Below are 22,719 nucleotides of genomic sequence, written 5' to 3' on the forward strand. Positions count from 1 at the left end.
ATATGCATATCATTTTAAAATCTTTGAAAAGACGGGGGTTTTATAGGAAAAACGGTTTTCCTCCATTTTCTCTTATACTATTATAGGCAAAATATCGAATTTGTCGTATAAGGACGAGACAAAGCTCAATTTAATCCTCTTGACGCAAAGAACAAAACTCGGTAAGCCCTACGGGCCCGAAAACCATGTTTTAAGGCCCTAAAACCAACCGTTACGGAGATATTGGCACCACACTACCCCTGCTCTAGGAATCGGATAAAGAAATGAACTGGCGTAACCATGGCAACGTCAGCTCCAGGATTCTAGAGCAGTGAGATTATGCATGTACGTTTGGGCATAGCTGTCAACCAAAATAGGTACAAATAAGACTTAATATCTGGGAAAAAAATATACTGTTGTGTAAGGCACTCATAGGACTCCTTTGGGCGGGGATGGAAAGGGGGTGAAGAACGAGTGTAAAAATCTTACTATATATAGAAATGGAAGTGTGTGTGTAAATGACACATCTCCAACTAAACCACTGGAGCAATTTCAACCAAACTTGGTACACGAATCAGTTACTATCGGGAGACGATCACTGTGGGGGGTAAGCCATCCCTAGCGCCCTTAAGGGAGAGGGTCAGGGGGGTGGTAGTTACAATAATAATCGAGAATAGTGTCGAATTCATAGTTTTCGGGGTCGCTGAGTTGAAAAGTGATACTCTAGAATTTTTTTAAAATCCAGCCCCCTTTTAGGTTGGGAGCAAAGGGTGGGGGGGGTGGGGTGAGATATAGAAATAATTAAAAACAGTTTCGAATCCATAGATTTCAGGGTCTCTGAGATGAATAGTATTACTCCGGATTTTTTGCAAATCCAAGTGGGGAGCGAAGGGGGTGAGATATAAAATTAATCGAAAAACTACATATAAAAATATTATCTTCTTCTTCTTACTATATATAAAAATTGATGTATGTGTGTGCGTGGGTGTGTGGGTGTGGGTGTGTATATGACACATCTCCTCCTAAACCACTGGAGCAATTTCACCAAACGTGGTACACTTATCAATTAGTATCAGGAGACAAACCGCGTGAGGGTAAGACACCCCTAGCACCCTTTTGGCAGGGGGCGAGGGGAGTGGTATAAAAATAATCTTATAAATAAAGTTGTTCGTTTCTGTTTGTCTGTTTGTTTGTTTGTTTGTTTGTTTGTTTGTTTGTTTGTTTGTTTGTTTGTTTGGCTTAAGTGCGGCCAATATCCAGTATTCGGGAGATAGTAGGTTCGAACCCCACTGTCGGCAGCTCTGAAAATGGTTTTCCGTGGTTTCCCATTTTCACACCAGGCAAATGCTGGGGCTGTACCTTAATTAAGGCCACGGCCGATTCCTTCCAACTCCTATCCCTTCCCTGTCCCATCGTCGCCATAAGACCTATCTGTGTCGGTGCGACGTAAAGCAACTAGCAAAATAAAAAGAATAAAAATGTTTGTTTGTTCCACCATCACGTCGAAAGGGCTGGATAGATCTCAACCAAACTTCATATTTAGAGTATACTCACCCCGGGGAAGGTTTCGATATGCATATCATTTTAAAATCTTTGAAAAGACGGGGGTCTATAGGAAAACCACAACGGTCTTCCTCCATTTTCTCTTATACTATTGATTTTCTGCAAACTCTGTGGACCGTATGTGAAAGGTCTCTTCATCACAAACAACTTTCGTTGTGTTCATAATTTACCTTACTCTTCAAATGACGGAGAAATTTACTATTTTCTGCCGATACCATGCTCGGCATTGAGGGACCGACAGAGCGATAACGAATATATGGGTTACCATGGCAACGTCTCTGACTGCTTGCCAGCAGGGAAGTAACGTATTGTCATTTTCCTCATCATTCCTTTAAATTCGTGGTTGTTCCTTGGGTAGAAAGCAAGAGAGTCGTCAATCGGCCATTCTGCGGGATATTGGCGGAATATCATTGGAGGTTATAACCGTCCTCGAATAGCATAAGTAATAACACAAATATTCATCTTCTTATCTGATTACCTAAGAATCCCTGCGCCTAAATTTCTCTCCGATTACCGCTTTCTTATATCCATAACTCACTCCGGCATAATTTATTGAGGAGCATTTGATTTTCCAATACATTCACTTGGTATTTATATATTTGTCGTCATCCGGATGTCCTCTGTTATAATCTATTTTCTATTAATTTCAACTTACTAAACTGTATTACTTTCTTCCTTAATTACCACGTATGTATGCGAGTGCTAATCCCGAATGCTGTACACTCTTTCCTTTGAGGAAATATTCTAAGCTATGCAAATGTATAACTTCTGGCCCAGGAAAATTCCGAAATATGGATGCAATTTTAACGGCGGTGCAGACCTTCGTTTCGGGGTAATTGGTGGCTAATCAGTAAGTCGTATCAAAAGTCACAAAGCAAATTGCGTTTCATTTTGGAGAGATCTACAACTTTTGTCCTGTGACTTTTCGTCGTATTTCTATCCCTAATACATTAAACACAAGTTGATTTTGTACTTTTACACGTATATGTTATCATTTGGCACACTTATAGGAAAGGTAGAATCATGACATTCGGCACGCACATTGACATGACCATTGGCAATGTTATAGCCAAATTTTATGATTCTAGCTGTCACATGAGAATCAAAAATATAAAGTAGCATTCAAAAACTGTACAAGATTTCACCCCATTCAATGACTCTAACTCAATCTAACCCATAAATAAAGGAGATACGAGAAGATGTCATAGGACCAACCATGTAGAGCACTGAAAGGGGCGTCTGATGGTGAAGTCCGTTTGTAGATACGTCGTACAGTTGCAAAGCAGTAACTATCGAAATAAAGGTCTACACTTCTAGAGTATGTCTGTACATTGACAATTTTGGCGAAATTTCCGTACAGTTATCCGTTTCAGGTGTAATAATGACCATCTGCATATATTCTGTTTTGGTGTCTGTCTGTTTGTTTGTTTGTCTGTTTGTCTAAAACTTGGAAACTACTGGATATATTTCCACCAAACTTGATATTTAGAATCCATCTGTCCTTTGGTAGGTTTTAGGGCAAGTATTGTTTCTGAATCCCTGAATTGACTGGGGGATTATACGAAACCGAAACCGTCATTTTGCAACCAAACTTAATGTAAATTTAGCTGCCGTAATGGAAATTCATTTCTAGGCCTTTTTCCTCATGTGCATCATTTCAATACGAGGATTAATAAGGGAGATATCATTAACGGACCGTTTTCCGTTACAAGTCCCACCGGACTTAACTCAAGAGCGGGTGCGTGTAAAGCGTATGTTTTACAACTTGAAAACTACTGAAGATATTTGAGTCAAACTTTATATTAACATCCACCTGTCCAACGGTAGGTGTTAATCGTCAATAACATTTCATGTTCCCGGAATGGACTGGCGGTTTATAGGGAACCGAAATGGTGATTTTACTCTTCCAGAATATATACAGTACAAGACCAACCTGACTGGAAATCGACCAAACATGATAGAATTCCATCTCTAAAACTTTTTTCATGTGCATTTTTTCGACAGGAGGATTAATAAGGGAGATATCATAAACGGTCCGTTTTTCCGGTTAAGTCCAGCGGATATAGCCCAAAAGGTGTTGTACGTGGAGCAGGTTCCTTATTTATCTATGTAAATAAAATCGTAACTACTGTGTGCCTGTACATAGACTATTTTGTCGAAATTTTCGTACAGCTACACGCTTAAGGGGTAATAATGATCATCTGCATATTTTTTGGTTTAGTATCTTGAAAGTTCTACTTTTTACACTTCTCACTGAAAACCCAGATTGCGGCATAATCTGCCAGTCGAGAAAGAAAACTGAAATTTGGCAAAATTTTACGACTTAGCCTGTAACGGGCGGAAAACTTCCAAGAGCTTTAAATTTTTCCCTTTCTATCCCGAAGAATATCGAAATATGGAGGCAATTTTAATGATGGTGCAGACCTTCGGGAAGTATCATCACATAACGGATGGCACAATCCCCGTTCAATTTGGAGTGATCTACAACCTTGGTCGTACGACTTTTTGTCGTATTTATATCCATTTTACGTTTGACTTTTCTCTATTTCTCGATCTTAAGTAAAGTAGTACTTTTCACATACATAATTCATACCTTCCATCACTTAGAGGAAAGATAGAATCATCATACTCTACACGAAAATTGGTCCACCCAGTAGCCATATGTGAGCCAAATGCTATGTATGTAGCTGTCACTTAATTATCCGAAAAGCAATGCAATGTGAGATAATCTTACACAAATTTTACCCAAGTTTCTAACTCAATCTGACCCATGAATAGATGAGATATCATATGACCAGCAATTTAGGCCGCTAAATCCGGCGTCTTATGGTACAATCTTTTCTCGATATGATGTACCGTTTAGAAGCAGTTAATCTGTAAATGAAGGTCTGCAATATTGTAAACAAGCACATACTTTCGTATGTCGAACTATATATATTCACTGATGTCGATTTTGTAGCGATCGAGAAAGGGTGTGTCTGCTATTGTAATCAGTACTCCGCACACCGACTATGACTGGCAGTAGGAATGGAGTCCTTCTCCAATTCCTGTGTAACTGGCATTAATGAGGCAGGCCTACCATTGTAATGAATAATTCACTTCTCGATTTGACTTTCAGAAGGCAAGGGAGCATGCAGCATACAGTCTTTGGCTGTAGGCAAGCGTTCCCGCAGTTATAAACAGATGTACCCATCTAAAATGTGACTGGCATTAGGCATACTGGCCTGCTATTTTGATGGAAACTCATCAACTTGGTGTGACTGGCAGGAAGCTGGCTGGCAGTTGGGAAAGGGGCCTATCATTATAATGATAACTGCACAACTCAATTTTGACTGGTTGTAGGGAAGTTTCCTGCCATTATAATAAAAACTCTTCAATTTGTAATATGTCTGGAGGTAGGAAAGGGGGCCTGCAATTGTAACGGAAACTCCCCAAATAGATTGTGACCGCGCAGTAGGCAATGGGGCCTGCAATTATAATGTAAACTTCCCAACTCGATTGTGAATCGCAGTAGGGAAGTGAGCCTGTCGTTATCATCACAAATCCGTAACAAGCACTTTACACTGGAAACAACGTATGGGGACCTCTGCATATTGTTTCCCGGATAACGCTAAGAGACATGCTATTTTAAAACAATCTTATTTACTGCATGTACAGTATTTACTTCAATATTCGTATACAATGCAGAATACCGTAGCGAAGCACGGGTACATTTGCTAGTCTATCTATATAAATAAAATTGTTTCTGTTTGTCTGTTTGTCTGTCTGTTTGTCTGTTCCACCATCACGTCGAAACGGCTGGATAGATCTCAACCAAACTTCATATTTAGAGTATACTGACCCCGGGGAAGGTTTCGATATGCATATCATTTTAAAATCTTTGAAAAGACGGGGGTTTTATAGGAAAAACGGTTTTCCTCCATTTTCTCTTATACTATTATAGGCAAAATATCGAATTTGTCGTATAAGGACGAGACAAAGCTCAATTTAATCCTCTTGACGCAAAGAACAAAACTCGGTAAGCCCTACGGGCCCGAAAACCATGTTTTAAGGCCCTAAAACCAACCGTTACGGAGATATTGGCACCACACTACCCCTGCTCTAGGAATCGGATAAAGAAATGAACTGCCGTAACCATGGCAACGTCAGCTCCAGGATTCTAGAGCAGTGAGATTATGCATGTACGTTTGGGCATAGCTGTCAACCAAAATAGGTACAAATAAGACTTAATATCTGGGGAAAAAATATACTGTTGTGTAAGGCACTCATAGGACTCCTTTGGGCGGGGATGGAAAGGGGGTGAAGAACGAGTGTAAAAATCTTACTATATATAGAAATGGAAGTGTGTGTGTAAATGACACATCTCCAACTAAACCACTGGAGCAATTTCAACCAAACTTGGTACACGAATCACTTACTATCGGGAGACGATCACTGTGGGGGGTAAGCCATCCCTAGCGCCCTTAAGGGAGAGGGTCAGGGGGGTGGTAGTTACAATAATAATCGAGAATAGTGTCGAATTCATAGTTTTCGGGGTCGCTGAGTTGAAAAGTGATACTCTAGAATTTTTTTAAAATCCAGCCCCCTTTTAGGTTGGGAGCAAAGGGTGGGGGGGTGGGGTGAGATATAGAAATAATTAAAAACAGTTTCGAATCCATAGATTTCAGGGTCTCTGAGATGAATAGTATTACTCCGGATTTTTTGCAAATCCAAGTGGGGAGCGAAGGGGGTGAGATATAAAATTAATCGAAAAACTACATATAAAAATATTATCTTCTTCTTCTTACTATATATAAAAATTGATGTATGTGTGTGCGTGGGTGTGTGGGTGTGGGTGTGTATATGACACATCTCCTCCTAAACCACTGGAGCAATTTCACCAAACGTGGTACACTTATCAATTAGTATCAGGAGACAAACCGCGTGAGGGTAAGACACCCCTAGCACCCTTTTGGCAGGGGGCGAGGGGAGTGGTATAAAAATAATCTTATAAATAAAGTTGTTCGTTTCTGTTTGTCTGTTTGTCTGTTTGTCTGTTTGTCTGTTCCACCATCACGTCGAAACGGCTGGATAGATCTCAACCAAACTTCATATTTAGAGTATACTCATCCCGGGGAAGGTTTAGATACGCATATCATTTTAAAATCTTTGAATACACGGGGGGTTTATAAGAAAACCAGAATGGTTTTTCTACTATCACGTCGAAACGGCTGGATAGATCTCAAGCAAACTTCATATTTAGAGTATACTCCTCCCGGGGAAGGTTTCGATATGCATATCATTTTAAAATATTTGAATACACGGGGGGTTTATAGGAAAACCAGAATGGTTTTTCCACCATCACGTCGAAACGGCTGGATAGATCTCAACCAAATTTCATACTTAGAGTATACTCCTCCCGGGGAAGGATTAGATATGCATATCATTTTAAAATCTTTGAATACACGGGGGGGGGGGGGGGTTATAGGAAAACCAGAATGGTTTTTCCACCATCACGTCGAAACGGCTGGATAGATCTCAACCAAATTTCATATTTAGAGTATACTCATCCCGGGGAAGGTTTCGATATGCATATCATTTTAAAATCATTGAATACACGGGGGTTTATAGGAAAATCAGAACGGTTTTTCCACCATCACGTCGAAACGACTGGATAGATCTCAACCAAACTCCACATTTAGAGTATACTCATCCCGGGGAAGGTTTCGATATGCATATTATTTTAAAATCTTTGAATACACGGGGGGTTTATAGGAAAACCAGAATGGTTTTTCCACCATCACGTCGAAGCGGCTGGGTAGATCTCAACCAAACTTCATATTTAGAGTATACTCCTCCCGGGGAAGGTTTCGATACGCATATCATTTTAAAATCATTGAATACACGGGGGTTTATAGGAAAACCAGAATGGTTTTTCCACCATCACGTCGAAACGGCTGGATAGATCTCAACAAAATTTCATATTTAGAGTATACTCATCCCGGGGAAGGTTTCGATATGCATATCATTTTAAAATCTTTGATTACACGGGGGTTGATAAGAAAACCAGAATGGTTTTTCCACCATCACGTCGAAACGGCTGGATAGATCTCAACCAAACTTCATATTTAGTGTATACTCCTCCCGGGGAAGGTTTCGATATGCATATCATTTTAAAATCTTTGAATACACGGGGGTTTATAGGAAAACCAGAATAGTTTATCCACCATCACGTCGAAACGGCTGGATAGATCTCAACCAAACTTCATATGTAGAGTATACTCCTCCCGGGGAAGGTTTTGATATGCATATCATTTTAAAATCTTTGAATACACGGGGGTTTATAGGAAAACCAGAATGGTTTTTCCACCATCACGTCGAAACGGCTGGATGGATCTCAACAAAATTTTATTTAGAGTATACTCATCCCGGGGAAGGTTTCGATATGCATATCATTTTAAAATCTTTGATTACACGGAGGTTTATAAGAAAACCAGTATGGTTTTTCTACCATCACGTCGAAACAGCTGGATAGATCTCAACCAAACTTAATATTTAGAGCATACTCCTCCCGGGGAAGATTTCGATATGCATATCATTTTAAAATCCTTGAATACACGGGGGTTTATAGGAAAACCAGAATGGTTTTTCCACCATCACGTCGAAACGGCTGGATGGATCTCAACCAAATTTCATATTTAGAGTATACTCATCCCGGGGAAGGTTTCGATATGCATATTATTTAAAAAAATTTGAATACACGGGGTGTTTATAGGAAAACCGGAATGGTTTTTCCACCATCACGTCGAAACGGCTGGATATATCTCAACCAATCTTCATATTTAGAGTATACTCCTCCCGGGGAAGGTTTCGATATGCATATCATTTTAAAATCTTTGAATACACGGGGGGTTTATAGGAAAACCAGAATGTTTTTTCCACCATCACGTCGAAACGGCTGGATAGATCTCAACCAAATTTCATATTTAGAGTATACTCATCCCGGGGAAGGTTTCGATATGCATATCATTTTAAAACCTTTGAGTACACGGGGGGTTTATAAGAAAACCAGAATGGTTTTTCCACCATCACGTCGAAACGGCTGGATAGATCTCAACCAAATTTCATATTTAGAGTATACTCATCCCGGGGAAGGTTTCGATATGCATATCATTTTATAATCTTTGAATACACGGGGGTTTATAGGAAAACCAGAATAGTTTATCCACCATCACGTCGAAACGGCTGGATAGATCTCAACCAAATTTCATATTTAGAGTATACTCCTCCCGGGGAAGGTTTCGATATGCATATTATTTTAAAATCTTTGAATACACGGGGCGTTTATAGGAAAACCAGAATGGTTTTTCCACCATCACGTCGAAACGGCTGGATATATCTCAACCAAACTTCATATTTAGAGTATACTCATCCCGGGGAAGGTTTCGATATGCATATCATTTTAAAATCTTTGAATAGACGGGGTGTTTATTGGAAAACCAGAATGGTTTTCCTCCATTTTCTCTTATACTATTGATTTTCTGTAAACTTCGTTTACCGTACGTGAAACGTCTCTTCATTATAAACAACTTTCGTTATGTTTATAATTTACCTTACTCTTTACATGACGGAGAAATTTACAATTTTCTGCTGGTACCATGCTCTGCATTGAGTGACCGACAGACCGACAACGAACCTACAGGTTACCATGGCAACGTCTCTGACTGCATGCCAGCAGGGAAGTAACGTATTGCCATTTTCCTCATTATGCTTTTAAATTCTTGGTTGTTCCTTGGGTAGAATGCAAGAAAGGCGTCAATCGGCCTATCTGCGGGATATTGGCGGAATATCGTTGGATGTTATAACCGCCTTCGAATAGATTAAATAATAACACCATTAGTCATCTTCTTATTATTTGTTTACCTAGGAATCAATGGACCTAAATTGTTCCTCTGTTACCGTTTTATTATATCCATAACTCACACTAGCATAATTTATGGAGGGGCATTTGTTTTTCCAATACATTAACTTGGCATTTACATATTTGTCGTTTTCCGGCTGTCCTCAGTTATAATCCATTTTCTATTACTTTCAACTATCTTAACTGTATTATTTTCTTCCTTAATTACGCCGTATGTACGCGAGTGCTACAAACTACTGGATGTATTTCCACCAATACTCATATTTAGAATACACCTGTCCTTGATAGATTTTAGGGCAAATATTGTTTCTAAATCCCTGAACTGACTGGGGGTTTATACGAAACCGAAACAGTGATTTTGCACTTCCACAAAATACACACAACCAACGTTAATTTAAATCTACCTGCCTTGGTAGAAATTAATTTCTAAACCTTTTTTCTCATGTGCATCATTTCGATACGAGGATTAATAAGGGAGATATCATTAACGGACCGTTTTTTTGTACAAGTCCCATCGGACTTAACTCACGAGCGGGTGCGTGTAAAGCGTATTCCTTACAACTTGAAAACTACTGAAGACATTCGAACCAAAATTCATATTTAGCATCCACCTGTCCAAAGGTAGGTTTTAAACGTAAATAACATTTCATATTCCGGAATGGACTGGCGGTTTATAGGGAACCGAAATGGTGATTTTACTCTTGCACAATATATAGAGAACAAGACCAACCTGACTGGAAATCGACCAAACGTGATGGAATTCCACCTCTAAACCTTTTTTTCATGTGCATTTTTTCGTCAGGAGGATTAATAAGGGAGATATCATGAATGGTCAGTTTTGCAGGTTAAGTCCAGCGGCCATAACCAAAAAGGTGTTTTACATGGAGCAGATTCCTTATCTATATAAATCAAATCGTAACGACTGTGTGCCTCTACACTGACTATTTTGGCGAAATTTTCGTACAGCTTTCCGTTTAAGGGGTAATAATGACCATCTGCATAATTTTTGGTTTAGTTTCTGAAAGTCCTAATTTTTACCCGCCTCGCCGAAAATCCAGATTGCGGCATAATCTGCCAGAAGAAAAAGAAGATAATTGAAATTTGACAAAATTATACGTTTTAGCCTGTAACGAACGGAAAACATCCAAGATCATTAAATTCTTCACTTTTTATCCCCGAAGAATATCGAAATATGCAGGCAATTTTAATAATGGTGCAGACCTTCTGAAATTCCTATCGCATAACAGATTGCACAATCTCCGTTCAATTTGGAATGATCTACAACCTTGGTCTTATTACTCTTTGCCGTATCTGTATCAATTTTACGTTTGATTTTTCTCTATTAATGGATGTTAAGTCAATTTGGAATTTTCACATGCATAATTTACACCTTCGATTACTTATATGAAATACAGAATCATCAAACTCTTCACGAAAATTGGCCCACCCAGTAGCCATATATGAGCCAAATGCTATGTATATAGCTGTCACATAATTATCCGAAAAGTAATGTAATGTGAGATAATCTTACAAGAACGTTACCCTGTTCCACGTTTTTAACTCAATCTGACCCAAGAATAGATTACATATCATAGGACCAGCCATTTAGGCCACTAAATCCGGCGTGTCTTATGGTATAATCCTTTGTCGATATGACGTACGTTTAGTAGCAGTTAATCTGTAAATGAAGGTCTTCAGTATTGTAAACACGCATATAGTTTCGTATGTCGATCTATATATATTCACTGATGTCGATTTGTAGCGATCGAGAAAGGGTGGGTCTGCTATTGTAATCAGTACTCCCCACACCGACTTTGACTGGCAGTATGAAAGGGTTCCTTCTCCAACTCCTGTGTAACTGTCATTAGTAAGGAAGGTCTACAATTGTAATGAATAGTTCACTTCTCGATTTGACTTGCAGAAGGCAAGTGAGCATGCAGTTTTGTTAAAAACTCCCCTACCCGATTGTGTTTGGCAGTAGGCAAGGGTACCCGCCATTATAAAGAAATGTCCTCATCTAAAATGTGACTGGCATTAGGCATAGTGGCCTGCTATTTTGATGGAAACTCACCAACTTGGTGTGACTGGCAGTAAGCTGGCTGAAAGTAGGAAAATGGGCCTGACATTATAATGATAACTGCACAACTTAATTTCGAGTGGTAGTAGGGTAATTGCATGCCATTATAATAAAAACTCTAATCTGTCTGGAAGTAGGAAAGGGGGGCTGCCATTTTAACGAAAACTCCCCAAATCGATTCTGTCCGCATAGTAGGCAATGGGGCCTCCAATTATAACGTAAACGTCCCAACTCGATTGTGAATGGCAGTAGGCAGTGAGCCTGCCGTTATATCACAAATCCATAACAAACACTTTACATTGGAAACAACGTACGGGGACCTCCCCATGCTCTTTCTCGGATAACGCTAAGAGACATGCAATTTTAAAACAATCTTATTTACTCCATGCACACTATTTACTTCGATATTCGAATACAATGTAGAATACCGTAGCGAAGCACGGGTACATTCGCTAGTTAATAAATAATCTATATAAATAAAATTGTTTCTGTTTGTCTGTTTGTCTGTCTGTTTGTCTGTTCCACCATCACGTCGAAACGGCTGGATAGATCTCAACCAAACTTCATATTTAGAGTATACTGACCCCGGGGAAGGTTTCGATATGCATATCATTTTAAAATCTTTGAAAAGACGGGGGTTTTATAGGAAAAACGGTTTTCCTCCATTTTCTCTTATACTATTATAGGCAAAATATCGAATTTGTCGTATAAGGACGAGACAAAGCTCAATTTAATCCTCTTGACGCAAAGAACAAAACTCGGTAAGCCCTACGGGCCCGAAAACCATGTTTTAAGGCCCTAAAACCAACCGTTACGGAGATATTGGCACCACACTACCCCTGCTCTAGGAATCGGATAAAGAAATGAACTGCCGTAACCATGACAACGTCAGCTCCAGGATTCTAGAGCAGTGAGATTATGCATGTACGTTTGGGCATAGCTGTCAACCAAAATAGGTACAAATAAGACTTAATATCTGGGAAAAAATATACTGTTGTGTAAGGGACTCATAGGACTCCTTTGGGCGGGGATGGAAGGGGGGTGAAGAACGAGTGTAAAAATCTATATAAATAAAATTGTTTCTGTTTGTCTGTTCCACCATCACGTCGAAACGGCTGGATAGATCTCAACCAAACTTCATATTTAGGGTATACTCATCCCGGAGAAGGTTTTGATATGCATATCATTTTAAAATCCTTGAATAGACAGGGGGTTTATAGGAAAACCAGAATGGTTCTTCCACCATCACGTCGAAACGGCTGGATAGATCTCAACCAAACTTCATATTTAGAGGATACTCATCGCGGGGAAGTTTTCCATATGCATATCATTTTAAAATATTTGAATATATGGGGGGTTTATAGGAAAATCAGAATGGTTTTTCCACCATCACGTCGAAACGGCTGGATGGATCTCAACCAAACATTGTATTTAGAGTATACTAATCCCGGGGAAGGTTTAGATATGCATATCATTTTAAAATCCTTGAATAGACGGGGGGTTTATAGGAAAACCAGAGTGGTTTTCCCACCATCACGTCGAAACGGCTGGATAGATCTCAGCCAAACTTCATATTTAGAGTATACTCATCCCAGGAAAGGTTCCGATATGCATATAATTTTAAAATCTTTGAATAGACGGGGTGTTTATAGGAAAACCACAGTGGTTTTCCTCTATTTTCTCTTATACTATTGATTTTCTGTAAACTTCGTTTACCGTACGTGAAACGTCTCTTCATTATAAACAACTTTCGTTATGTTCATAATTTACCTTACTCTTCACATGACGGAGAAATTTACAATTTTCTGCTGGTATCATGCTCTGCATTTAGTGACCGACAGACCGACAACGAACCTACAGGTTACCATGGCAACGTCTCTGACTGCATGCCAGTAGGGAAGTAACGTATTGCCATTTTCCTCATCATGCTTTTAAATTCGTGGTTGTTCCTTGGGTAGATGGCAAGAGAGGCATCAATCGGCTCATCTGCGGGATATTGGCGGAATATCGTTGGAGGTTATAACCGCCCTCGAATAGATTAAGTAATAACACCATTAGTCATCTTCATATTTGTTTACCTAAGAATCACTGAACCTAAATTTCTCCTCTGTTAGCGCTTTATTATATCCATAACTCACGGCATTTATTTATTTGTCGTTATCCGGCTGTCCTCAGTTATAATCCATTTTCTATTAGTTTCAACATTCTTAACTGTATTATTTTCTTCCTTAATTACGCCGTATGTACGTGAATGCTAGAAACTACTGGATGCATTTCCACCAAGATTCGTATTTAGAATACACCTGTCCTTGATAGGTTTCAGGGCAAATATTGTTTCTAAATCCCTGAACTAACTGGGGGTTTATACGAAACCGAAACAGTGATTTTGCACTTCCAAAAAATATACACAACAAAAGTTTATGGAAGTCTACCTACCTTGGTAGAAATTAATGTCTAAACCTTTTTTTCTCATGTGCATCATTTCGATACGAGGATCAATAAGGGAGATATCATTAAAGGACCGTTTTTCTGTACAAGTCCCATCGGACTTAACTCACGAGCGGGTGCGTGTAAAGCGTATTCCTTACAACTTGAAAACTACTGAAGACATTCCAAACAAAATTTATATTTAGCATCCACCTGTCCAAAGGTAGGTTTTAAACGTAAATAACATTTCATGTTCCGGAATGGACTGGCGGTTTATAAGGAACCGAAATGGTGATTTTACTCTTCCACAATATATACAGAACAAGACCAACCTGACTGGAAATCGACCAAACCTGATGGAATTCCACCTCTAAACCTTTTTTTTCATGTGCATTTTTTCGTCAGGAGGATTAATAAGGGAGATATCATGAATGGTCACTTTTGCAGGTTAAGTCCAGCGGACATAGCCCAAAAGGTGTTTTACATGGAGCAGATTCCTTATCTATATAAATCAAATCGTAACGACTGTGTACCTCTACACTGACTATTTTGGCGAAATTTTCGTACAGCTTTCCGTTTAAGGGGTAATAATAACAATCTCCATAATTTTTGATTTCCTGAAAGTCCTAATTTTTACCCGCCTCGCCCAAAATCCACATTGTGGCATAATCTGCCAGAAGAATAAGAAGATAATTGAAATTTGACAAAATTATACGTTTTATCCCGTAACGAATGAAAAATCCTATATCATTAAATTTTTCATTTTTTATCCCCGAAGAATATCGAAATATGCAGGCAATTTTAATGATGGTGCAGACCTTCGGAAATTCCTATCACGTAACGGATTGCACAATCTCCGTTCAATTTGGAATGATCTACAACCTTGGTCTTATGACTTTATGCCGTATCTGTATCCCTTTTACGTTTGATTTTTCTCTATTAATCGATGTTAAGTCAATTTGGAATTTTCACATGCATTATTCATACTTTCAATTACTTATATGAAATACAGAATCATCAAACTCTTCACGAAAATTGGCCCACTCAGTAGCCATATGTGAGCCAAATGCTACGTATGTAGCTGTCACATTATTATCCGAAAAGTAATGTAATGTGAGATGATCTTACAAAACCTTTACCCTGTTCCACGTTTCTAAATCTGACCCAAGAATAGATGACATATCATTGGACCAGCCATTTAGGCCACTAAATCCGGCGTGTCTTATGGTATAATCCTTTGTCGATATGACGTACGTTTAGTAGCAGTTAATCTGTAAATGAAGGTCTTCAATATTGTAAACACGCATATACTTTCGTATGTCGATCTATATATATTCACTGATGTCGATTTAGCGATCGAGAAAGGGTCGGTCTGCTATTGTAATCAGTACTCCCCACACCGACTTTGACTGGCAGTAGGAAAGGGTTCCTTCTCCAACTCCTGTGTAACTGTCATTAGTAAGGAAGGCCTACAATTGTAATGAATAGTTCCCTTCTCGATTTGACTTGCAGAAGGTAAGTGAGCATGCAGTTTTGTTTAAAACTCCCCTACCCGATTGTGTTTGGCAGTAGGCAAGGGTGCCCGCCATTATAAAGAAATGTACTCATCTAAAATGTGACTGGCATTAGGCATAGTGGCCTGCTATTTTGATGGAAACTCACCAACTTGGTGTGACTGGCAGTACGCTGGCTGGCAGTAGGAAAAGGGGCCTGTCATTATAATGATAACTGCACAACTCAATTTCGAGTGATAGTAGGGTAATTGCCTGCCATTATAATAAAAACTGTAATCTGTCTGGAGGTAGGAAAGGGGGGCTGCCATTTTAACGAAAACTCCCCAAATCGATTCTGTCCGCATAGTAGGCAATGGGGCCTGCAATTATAATGTAAACTTCCCAACCTGATTGTGAATGCCAGTAGGCAAGTGAGCCTGCCGTTATATCACAAATCCGTAACAAACACTTTACATTGGAAACGTACGGGGACCTCCCCATGCTCTTTCTCGGATAACGCTAAGAGACATGCAATTTTAAAACTATCTTATTTACTGCATGTACACTATTTACTTCGATATTCGAATACAATGTAGAATACCGTAGCGAAGCACGGGTACATTCGCTAGTCTATATAAATAAAATTGTTTCTGTTTGTCTGTTTGTCTGTCTGTTTGTCTGTTCCACCATCACGTCGAAACGGCTGGATAGATCTCAACCAAACTTCATATTTAGAGTATACTGACCCCGGGGAAGGTTTCGACATGCATATCATTTTAAAATCTTTGAAAAGACGGGGGTTTTATAGGAAAAACTGTTTTCCTCCATTTTCTCTTATACTATTATAGGCAAAATATCGAATTTGTCGTATAAGGACGAGACAAAGCTCAATTTAATCCTCTTGACGCAAAGAACAAAACTCGGTAAGCCCTACGGGCCCGAAAACCATGTTTTAAGGCCCTAAAACCAACCGTTACGGAGATATTGGCACCACACTACCCCTGCTCTAGGAATCGGATAAAGAAATGAACTGCCGTAACCATGGCAACGTCAGCTCCAGGATTCTAGAGCAGTGAGATTATGCATGTACGTTTGGGCATAGCTGTCAACCAAAATAGGTACAAATAAGACTTAATATCTGGGAAAAAAATATACTGTTGTGTAAGGCACTCATAGGACTCCTTTGGGCGGGGATGGAAAGGGGGTGAAGAACGAGTGTAAAAATCTATATAAATAAAATTGTTTCTGTTTGTCTGTCTGTTTGTCTGTTCCACCATCACGTCGAAACGGCTGGATAGATCTCAACCAAACTTCATATTTAGGGTATACTCATCCCGTAGAAGGTTTTGATATGCATATCATTTTAAAATCCTTGAATAGACAGGGGGTTTATAGGAAAACCAGAATGGTTTTTCCACCATCACGTCGAAACGGCTGGATAGATCTCAACCAAACTTCATATTTAGAGGATACTCATAGCGGGGAAGTTTTCCATATGCATATCATTTTAAAATATTTGAATATATGGGGGGTTTATAGGAAAATCAGAATGGTTTTTCCACCATCACGTCGAAACGGCTGGATGGATCTCAACCAAACATTGTATTTAGAGTATACTAATCCCGGGGAAGGTTTAGATATGCATATCATTTTAAAATCCTTGAATAGACGGGGGGTTTATAGGAAAACCAGAGTGGTTTTCCCACCATCACGTCGAAACGGCTGGATAGATCTCAGCCAAACTTCATATTTAGAGTATACTCATCCCAGGAAAGGTTCCGATATGCATATAATTTTAAAATCTTTGAATAGACGGGGTGTTTATAGGAAAACCACAGTGGTTTTCCTCTATTTTCTCTTATACTATTGATTTTCTATAAACTTCGTTTACCGTACGTGAAACGTCTCTTCATTATAAACAACTTTCGTTATGTTCATAATTTACCTTACTCTTCACATGACGGAGAAATTTACAATTTTCTGCTGGTATCATGCTCTGCATTTAGTGACCGACAGACCGACAACGAACCTACAGGTTACCATGGCAACGTCTCTGACTGCATGCCAGTAGGGAAGTAACGTATTGCCATTTTCCTCATCATGCTTTTAAATTCGTGGTTGTTCCTTGGGTAGATGGCAAGAGAGGCATCAATCGGCTCATCTGCGGGATATTGGCGGAATATCGTTGGAGGTTATAACCGCCCTCGAATAGATTAAGTAATAACACCATTAGTCATCTTCATATTTGTTTACCTAAGAATCACTGAACCTAAATTTCTCCTCTGTTAGCGCTTTATTATATCCATAACTCACGGCATTTATTTATTTGTCGTTATCCGGCTGTCCTCAGTTATAATCCATTTTCTATTAGTTTCAACATTCTTAACTGTATTATTTTCTTCCTTAATTACGCCGTATGTACGTGAATGCTAGAAACTACTGGATGCATTTCCACCAAGATTCGTATTTAGAATACACCTGTCCTTGATAGGTTTCAGGGCAAATATTGTTTCTAAATCCCTGAACTAACTGGGGGTTTATACGAAACCGAAACAGTGATTTTGCACTTCCAAAAAATATACACAACAAAAGTTTATGGAAGTCTACCTACCTTGGTAGAAATTAATGTCTAAACCTTTTTTTCTCATGTGCATCATTTCGATACGAGGATCAATAAGGGAGATATCATTAAAGGACCGTTTTTCTGTACAAGTCCCATCGGACTTAACTCACGAGCGGGTGCGTGTAAAGCGTATTCCTTACAACTTGAAAACTACTGAAGACATTCGAAACAAAATTTATATTTAGCATCCACCTGTCCAAAGGTAGGTTTTAAACGTAAATAACATTTCATGTTCCGGAATGGACTGGCGGTTTATAAGGAACCGAAATGGTGATTTTACTCTTCCACAATATATACAGAACAAGACCAACCTGACTGGAAATCGACCAAACCTGATGGAATTCCACCTCTAAACCTTTTTTTTCATGTGCATTTTTTCGTCAGGAGGATTAATAAGGGAGATATCATGAATGGTCACTTTTGCAGGTTAAGTCCAGCGGACATAGCCCAAAAGGTGTTTTACATGGAGCAGATTCCTTATCTATATAAATCAAATCGTAACGACTGTGTACCTCTACACTGACTATTTTGGCGAAATTTTCGTACAGCTTTCCGTTTAAGGGGTAATAATAACAATCTCCATAATTTTTGATTTCCTGAAAGTCCTAATTTTTACCCGCCTCGCCCAAAATCCACATTGTGGCATAATCTGCCAGAAGAATAAGAAGATAATTGAAATTTGACAAAATTATACGTTTTAGCCTGTAACGAATGAAAAATCCTATATCATTAAATTTTTCATTTTTTATCCCCGAAGAATATCGAAATATGCAGGCAATTTTAATGATGGTGCAGACCTTCGGAAATTCCTATCACGTAACGGATTGCACAATCTCCGTTCAATTTGGAATGATCTACAACCTTGGTCTTATGACTTTATGCCGTATCTGTATCCCTTTTACGTTTGATTTTTCTCTATTAATCGATGTTAAGTCAATTTGGAATTTTCACATGCATTATTCATACTTTCAATTACTTATATGAAATACAGAATCATCAAACTCTTCACGAAAATTGGCCCACTCAGTAGCCATATGTGAGCCAAATGCTACGTATGTAGCTGTCACATTATTATCCGAAAAGTAATGTAATGTGAGATGATCTTACAAAACCTTTACCCTGTTCCACGTTTCTAAATCTGACCCAAGAATAGATGACATATCATTGGACCAGCCATTTAGGCCACTAAATCCGGCGTGTCTTATGGTATAATCCTTTGTCGATATGATGTACGTTTAGTAGCAGTTAATCTGTAAATGAAGGTCTTCAATATTGTAAACACGCATATACTTTCGTATGTCGATCTATATATATTCACTGATGTCGATTTAGCGATCGAGAAAGGGTCGGTCTGCTATTGTAATCAGTACTCCCCACACCGACTTTGACTGGCAGTAGGAAAGGGTTCCTTCTCCAACTCCTGTGTAACTGTCATTAGTAAGGAAGGCCTACAATTGTAATGAATAGTTCCCTTCTCGATTTGACTTGCAGAAGGTAAGTGAGCATGCAGTTTTGTTTAAAACTCCCCTACCCGATTGTGTTTGGCAGTAGGCAAGGGTGCCCGCCATTATAAAGAAATGTACTCATCTAAAATGTGACTGGCATTAGGCATAGTGGCCTGCTATTTTGATGGAAACTCACCAACTTGGTGTGACTGGCAGTACGCTGGCTGGCAGTAGGAAAAGGGGCCTGTCATTATAATGATAACTGCACAACTCAATTTCGAGTGATAGTAGGGTAATTGCCTGCCATTATAATAAAAACTGTAATCTGTCTGGAGGTAGGAAAGGGGGGCTGCCATTTTAACGAAAACTCCCCAAATCGATTCTGTCCGCATAGTAGGCAATGGGGCCTGCAATTATAATGTAAACTTCCCAACCTGATTGTGAATGCCAGTAGGCAAGTGAGCCTGCCGTTATATCACAAATCCGTAACAAACACTTTACATTGGAAACGTACGGGGACCTCCCCATGCTCTTTCTCGGATAACGCTAAGAGACATGCAATTTTAAAACTATCTTATTTACTGCATGTACACTATTTACTTCGATATTCGAATACAATGTAGAATACCGTAGCGAAGCACGGGTACATTCGCTAGTAACTAATATTTCTGGAGATATTTAAGCTTCGTGAAAAATGAAATAATCACGAATATATCCCGAGCAACTGGCCGCACGGCTTGGGTTATGTAGCTATCAGCTTGGATTCGGGAAATAGTGGGTTCGAAATCCACTGTCGACACACCAGGCAAATGCTGGGGCTGTGCCTTAATTAAGGCCACTGTCACTTCCTTCCCACTCATAAACCTTTCCTAATCCATTGTCCCTAAAAGACCTGACTGTGTTGGTGCGGCGTAAGGCAAATTGTAGAACAAAACAAAATCAACGAATATCTCCATTATTATTCTGTGTACAGTAAGAACTTATGAAATATAAATAAACTTTTGCTAACTTCTGTTAAACATGGTTTATCGATGCAGCCGATATAAACGGAGAAATGTGATACTTCCTTACTATTGTTACGCCACTGTATACTGATGAAACAATATATAGCTTAGTACATAAGTCAACTATTTCTGAACGTATACTGAGTATAGAAAAATTCTGTTCAGCCGATTTCCCGTGATTTCCAAAACAGGCAAACTGGTAAACAGACAAAATGACTGACAGTCAGACATAAATTGAACTGAACCTACTTCCGACTTCTATATACCTACCTAATCCAAAACAAAAACAAATCCTGACCCAAAATTTTGAAGTATACTGTCAATATCATATTTTATTTTCATGAAATTCAAGTCTTGTAACGATGTTTCTCGTTAATAATATTATTAATTTTATATTTCAGATCCAACTCCAGATCCCACTCTAGTTCTTAACGAAGAGCAGGAAATATATCCAGCGAGCTTCTGGAGGACTTATCCTCCACGGTTCAAAAGAAATCTTACACATCCTACACCTTACGTGGTCATTGCACATTCCGCAGAACCAGGCTGCAATGAACCAATTGACTGCAGTGAGAAGTTGAGAAGAATACAAAATTACCACGTTGGTCACTTCGATCAGCCTGACATTGGCTACAACTTTATCATTGATAATGCAGGCAATGTATACGAGGGGCGAGGCTGGGACGTGACAAACTTTTTCCAGGACTTTGTCTTGCGTAGAAATATAGGAGTGTGTTTCTTAGGTAACTATATATTTATCGAATTAAGTGAGAAACAGCAGAAGTCTTTGAAAGATCTGTTGGCTCTCGGTGTAAAGTTGGGAAAATTAGCTGAAGACTACAAATTAATCGCTCATGGCCAAATACTTGCCACTGAGAGTCCTGGGAAGAATATCCTCCGAGTTATCAATTCGTGGCCACATCGATGTCTATTAGATTGTGCAATGCCCTTCAATACCACAACAACATCTACCACAACAGAAAGCAATTCTCCGTCTTCTCTCAACTAGACAGACAATCCCACCGTAATTTGGACTAGCCCAAATTGTGTATGGAGTATTATTCGGGATAAGAATGCTTAGAGTTACACGTGCATCGCTTCAGGATGTCTCAAAACTGTGAGGACGAACTGAAGAGTGGTGATCCTTATCAGAATAAGAAGCAGAAAAAAAGGTCTTATAATTTGCAGGTGCCCTACAAAATGCAGTCTTGGTTGAATTTCAAGACAATTCTGGCCAGTAGCAGTAGCACTCATGGGTCTTACTGCAAGAAGTCATGGTTCGACATTATTTCGCACAGTCGAACGGCGCATCTGGTAAACATACTGTAGGGAGATCAGAAGAATGCAAATGCCCGGTGAGGCACGGGGCGAAGGGGTTTCCACCAGCAGAGCCAGTGATGCAATGGTTACCATAGCAACTCCGCTACTACCCTGGCGACTTTATATTATCTTCTACTGGCAGCTCTTCGCTCTTGTCAGTTGTAATCCAGCGAACTGTAAAGTGTGAGTCAATGTTTTCGTGTAGCAGATAAAAGCAGATAAGAGCCGATCTGTCTGGGCAGAACAGAAAGCTCGTGCTTGCAGGCCACATTCCTCATTCTTGCATTCTTCTCATCTCTACACAGTACAGTACAGTATGTTCCGGGGATTTTGTGGAATGCAGAGGTGAGAGGAGGTCTGGGAATGAATGGGTGGATGTACGATAATCGAAAGATTGATTTAAATTGGCAGTTTTGTTTCTTTCCCATTTTTCCTTTTCTTTTTCTTTTCAGGTGTTAACTTTAAACAAAAACAATTCTCTAAGCGAATAACAAAACCTCAGGTACCACAACGAGCTCGAGAAGCGAATAACAAAACCTCAGGTACCACAACGAGCTCGAGAAGCGAATAACAAAACCTCAGGTACCACAACGAGCTCGAGAAGCGAATAACAAAACCTCAGGTACCACAACGAGCTCGTGAAGTGAATAACAAAACCTCAGGTACCACAATGAGCTCGAGAAGCGAATAACAAAACCTCAGGTACCACAACGAGCTCGGGAAGGAATATAATGATTTCGTAGAACAATTAAATAACATTAATTAACAATACGAGTTTGAAGCTCCTACCTAACCAATGTGACAAGAGCGACCACTGCTCCATTCAATAATATCTCTTACAAGAGCACATTGCCCCACAAAATTATCTAGGTGACTAATCTCCAAACA

The 22,719-nt window shown here is 39.3% G+C and overlaps 1 protein-coding gene across 1 annotated transcript in view; it reads left to right on the top strand.

Annotated features, from left to right (window-relative positions):
• Positions 1–22,239, top strand: part of LOC136873932 (peptidoglycan-recognition protein LA) — a 107,126-nt gene extending 84,887 nt beyond the window's left edge. Inside the window, exon 3 of the mRNA XM_067147293.2 lies at positions 20,913–22,239. Coding sequence (XP_067003394.2) covers positions 20,913–21,520 — 608 coding nt within the window. The 3' untranslated portion in view covers positions 21,521–22,239. The remainder of the gene's footprint in view (positions 1–20,912) is intronic.
• Positions 22,240–22,719: the final 480 nt, after the last annotated feature.

Source organism: Anabrus simplex, chromosome 5 (assembly GCF_040414725.1).
Source record: "Anabrus simplex isolate iqAnaSimp1 chromosome 5, ASM4041472v1, whole genome shotgun sequence".
Lineage (NCBI taxonomy): Eukaryota > Metazoa > Arthropoda > Insecta > Orthoptera > Tettigoniidae > Anabrus > Anabrus simplex.